At 53.5% G+C, this 4,974-nt stretch overlaps 1 protein-coding gene across 1 annotated transcript in view; it reads left to right on the top strand.

The window, feature by feature from the left end:
• HPN (hepsin) overlaps window positions 1-4,974 on the top strand; it is a 34,511-nt gene that overhangs the window by 233 nt on the left and 29,304 nt on the right. The window contains exon 2 of the mRNA XM_029913117.1: window positions 1,086-1,187. Within this exon, the coding sequence (XP_029768977.1) occupies window positions 1,172-1,187 (16 nt within the window). The 5' untranslated portion in view covers window positions 1,086-1,171. The remainder of the gene's footprint in view (window positions 1-1,085; window positions 1,188-4,974) is intronic.

Below are 4,974 nucleotides of genomic sequence, written 5' to 3'. Positions count from 1 at the left end.
CCCCACCACAGACACCCCTGCTCCAGGCTCCGTGCCCCCAACACCTCCCACCCTGGACCCCCTCGGCACCGCACCCACATCACCCCTCCCCCTGGGCACTGCACTCAGATCCCCACTCTGACCCCCACTGGGCACTGTGCCCCAAATCTCCCACCCCCCTTGGGCACTACACCCAGATCACGCCTCGCCCTGGGGGATGGGTGCGTGGATGTAGGGGTGAGGGATGGGTGTGTGGGGTGGATGGGGGGGATGGATGGATGGAGGGGTGTGAGGGAGAATGGGGGGTGGGGTGGGTGGGGTCAATGGGTGGATGGAGGGGCACGTGGGGGGATGCATGGATGGACGGAGAGGTGTGGCGGAGGATGGGTGGTGGCTGTGGTGGAGGGGTGCGTGGGGGGATGGGTTGGTGGCTGTATGGGGGATGGATGGATGGAGGAGTGTGTGGGGGGAATGGGTGCGTGTCTGGATGGGGGATGGGTGGATGGAGGGGTGCATGAGGGAATGGGTGCATGTCTGGATGGGGGATGGGTGGATGGAGGGGTGCGTGGGGCGATGGATGGATGGATGGGAGGATGGAGGGGTGCATGGGGCAATGGATGGGCGGGTGGATGGGGGATGGGCGGATGGAAAGGCGCATGGGGGAATGGTTTATCCAGCGCTGCCCATTGCCAAAACAGCAGTGCAGGCTCGGCAGTGGCTGGCTGGATGCTGTGGTTGTCTCCCCCCAGTGCGGCTCCCACAGCCAATGCCTGCCCCATGGGCTTGCAGGGGATGTGGTTCAGTACGTGGAGCTTGGGCAGCGCAGAATCGGGCCTCACCCCAGAGGTGGCTGCATGTCAGCACCGGGTGAGCCATCCCCATGAGGCGTTATGTGCAGCTATTCCCCAGCTGCCCTGCCCGAGAGATGACTACACCTCAGCTCTGGGCAAGCCATCCCTGTGTGTCCAGGCCTGTGGGGTGAAAGGCTGCAGGCGCAGGGGATTTGGGGTCCCCAAGCAGGATCTCAGAGACCAGGAGTCCTGCGCTGGCGCCAGCCAGGGCTGGGAACCCTGTAGTCACCGCCCCGCTGTGCTCTCTGTCCCCAGGGTGCAGGACTTGCCGGGTGCCAGGGGAGCAGGGTCTGTCTGGCCCGGCCCACTGGCTCCAGTCAATCATTAACCGCGGCAAGGAGATGGCTGAGAAAGACGGTGAGTCGCAGGGGAGCTGGGCCGCAGGCTGCTCCTGCCCCAATCCCACATCCCGCTCCCTGCCCTAGCCAGTGCCTCCGCCCAGTGCCGTGCCCCCCATGATTGGGGGATCCCTGATCCCACCCATGCCCCTGCCCTCTCCCCAATCCCTCCTACCTTCCCTGATCCAACACCCCCATCTCCAATCCCCCCACCCCTCCCCCATTCCTGATCCCACAACTCCCCCAGTCCCATATCCTTCCCACCCCTTCCCAATCCCTGATCCCACCCCTCCCCTAGTCCCATATTCCACCCCCTCCCCAAACCCTGATCCCACGTTCCTCCCCTTCCCTCAGTCCCATATCCCACACCCCACCTCTCCCCAATCCCTGATTCCATCCCTCCCCCAGTCCCAAATCCCACACCCCACCCCTTCCCAATCCCTGATCCCATCCCTCCCCCAGTCCCAAATCCCACACCCCACCCCATCCCTGATCCCACGTCCCTCCCCTAGTCCCATATCCTACACCCACCCCTTCCCAATCCCTGATCCCACGTCCCTCCCCTTCCCCCGTCCCATATCCTACACCCCACCCCTCCCCAATCCCAGATCCCACCCCTTCCCAGATCCCACGTCCCTCCCCCAGTCCCATATCCCATACCCCACCCCTTCCCAATGCCTGATCCCATGTCCCAGCCCCTCCCCAATCCCACATCCCAGCCCCTCCCCAATCCCTGATCCCATTCCTCCCCCGGCCCCATATTCCACACCCCTGCCCTTCCCAATTCCTGATCCCATGTCCCTGCCCCTTCCCCAATCCCTCTCCCCTTCCCTGATCCAATACCCCCTTCTCCAGTCCCCCACCCCTCCCCAATCCCTGTTCACACCCCTCCCCCAGTCCCTGATCCCATGCTCTCACCCCTCTCCCAATCCTACATCCCACACCCATCTACCCCTTCCCAATCCACACTCCCCCCACCTTTTCTGATCCCACCCCCCCTCCCCGAACTGCAGGAGAAATCGATCATTAACAGTGCCAGATGGCTGGGCAGAGGACAGGAGAGGGTCACGTTGCCTGAGCTCAGCTCAGCTCCCTGCTGGTCCCCCACTCCAGGCTGGCCCCCTCCCCGCCCCAGAGGGGCAGGCTGGGGAGAAGGGGCAGGGCCAGGGGCAGATAGGGGAGGGGAAGTTTGTGGGTGGGGAGGTGGGTGAAGCCAGCGGGGGAAGGGTGGGGAGTTGGTGCATGGCTGGTGGGGGTAAGGAGCTGGCCCAGCTGGCAGAGGAGGGGCAGAGGTGATATTGTTGCGAGTCTGAGGTTAATGGCGGTTTGAGATTGTCATATAAGAGGGTCACAGCTGGAATTCTGTAACCAATATCCTCAGTCGGCAATCGGCACAGCCCTGTGCACGGCAAAGCAAGAACAGATCCAGCCCCACGCCGCGGTGAGGGGCAGAGTTGGCCGTGTCCCTTCTCCACTGGAACGGGTGGGATGCGCAGTTTCATCCCCCAACTAAGTTCCAAACTTTCTGTCGTTATATAGCCAAAGAGACCCCTCCTTGCCACAAAAACCCGCCCAGAACTAAGGGTGCGGCAGCACCCCCTGGCTTGAAGTGGTTTCCATCATATCCAGGGTTAACAGTTTGGTTCAATGGCTCTCAGCACCCCCACGATACACATTGTTCCAGCCTCCCTGGCCCAGAACCATCTGTTCTGATGGGATTTCCTTTCAGAGAAAGTCTGTACTGATTGATGTGTGAAGGCAGCATTATTTACAGTGGAGACGACCAACGTTGTTCAAGTTCAAGATAATCTCTCTCAGTGTGTCCTTCTTTCCCCATGGTCATTCTTCCTTAGTGATTCTCCCTAGCAAAAATCACCCCTCATCAATCCCAGGTTTAATGTTTACATCAGCCTTAGATCTATATTCATAGAATCATAGGACTGGAAGGGACCTCGAGAGGTCAGCTAGTCCAGTCCCCTGCACTCATGGCAGGACTAAGTATTATCTAGACCATCCCTGACAGGTGTTTGTCCAACCTGCTCTTAAAGATCTCCAGGGATGGAGATTCAACAACCTCTCTGGGCAATTTATTCCAGTGCTTAGCTACCCTGACAGGAAGTTTTTTGTAATGTCCAACCTAAACCTCCCTTACTGCAATTTAAGCCCATTGCTTCTTGTCCTATTCTCAGAGGATAAGAAGAACAATTTTTCTCCCTCCTCCTAGTAACAACCTTTTATGTACTTGAAAACTGTTCTCATGTCCCCTCTCAGTCTTCTCTTCTCCAGGTTAAGCAAACCCATTTTTTTCAGTCTTTCCGCATTGGTCCTGTTTTCTAGATCTTTAATCATTTTTGTTGCTCTTCTCTGGACTTTCTCCAATTTCTCCACATCTTTGCTGAAATGTGGTGCCCAGAACTGGACACAATACTCCAGTTGAGGCCTAATCAGCGCAGAGTAGAGCGGAAGAATGACTTCTACTGTCTTACTTACAACACTCCTGCTAATACATCCCAGAAGGATGTTCGCTTTTTTTGCAACAGCTTTACAGTGTTGACTCATATTTAGCTTGTGGTCCACTATGAGCACCAGATCCCTTTCCAAAGTACTCCTTCCTAGGCAGTCATTTCCCATTTTGTATGCGCGCAACCGATTGTTCCTTGCTAAGTGGAGTACTTTGCATTTATCCTTATTGAATTTCATCCTATTTACCTCTGACCATTTCTTCAGTTTGTCCAGATCATTTTGAATTTTAATCCTATCCTTCAAAGCACTTGCAACCCCTCCCAGCTGGGTATCCTCTGCAGACTTTAGAAGTGTACTCTCTATACCATTATCTAAATCATTGATGAAGATATTGAACAGAACTGGACCCAGAACTGATCCCTTGAGGGACCCCACTCGTTATGCCCTTCCAGCATGACTGTGAACCACTGATAATTACTCTCTGGGAATGGGTTTCCAGCCAATTATGAACCCACCTTCTTCTAATAGCTCCATCTAGGTTGCATTTCCCAGTTTGTTTATGAGAAAGTCATGTGAGACCGTATCAAAAGCTTTACTAAAATCAAGATATACCACATCTACCACTTCCCCCCTACCCACAAGGTTTGTTACCCTGTAAAGAAAGCTATCAGGTTGGTTTGACAAGTTTTGTTCTTGACAAATCCATGCCGATTCTTACTTATCACCTTATTATCTTCTAGCTGTTTCAAATTGATTGCTTAATTATTTGCTTCATTATCTTTCTGGGTACAGAAGTTAAGCTGATTGGTCTGTAATTCCTTGGGTTGTCCTTATTTCCTTTTTTATAGATGGGCACGATATTTGCCCTTTTCCAGTCTTCTGGAATCTCTCGTGTCTTCCATGACTTTTCAAAGATAATTGCTAATGGATCAGATATCTCCTCAGTCAGCTCCTTGAGTATTCTAGGATACATTTCATCAGGCCCTGGTGACTTGAAGACATCTAACTTGTATAAGTAATTTTTGACTTGTTCTTTCCCTATTTTAGCCTCTGATTAAGGGAATCAAGGATATCTGGTGTTCTATAGGCATGGAGATGCCACAGATTATTAGATTAAATCTTAATAGACAAAATACATTATCTTACTTATAGGACAAGGCCCAGTGTTCTGGGCCTTAGAATTCAAACATCTCCTTTGTTAATATCATACAGATTCTAAAGCAAAGTTAAGACTAACAGAAGTATTGGGAGCATAAGCTTTCGTGGGTAAGAACCTCACTTCTTCAGATGCAAGTAATGGAAATCTCCAGAGGCAGGTATAAATCAGTATGGAGATAATGAGG

Source organism: Terrapene carolina, unplaced genomic scaffold, assembly GCF_002925995.2.
Source record: "Terrapene carolina triunguis isolate 2854851 unplaced genomic scaffold, T_m_triunguis-2.0 Scaffold461, whole genome shotgun sequence".
Taxonomy (NCBI): domain Eukaryota; kingdom Metazoa; phylum Chordata; order Testudines; family Emydidae; genus Terrapene; species Terrapene triunguis.
The sequence above is the reverse complement of the archived record's forward strand: the minus strand, read 5'-3'. Positions and strand labels throughout refer to the sequence as shown.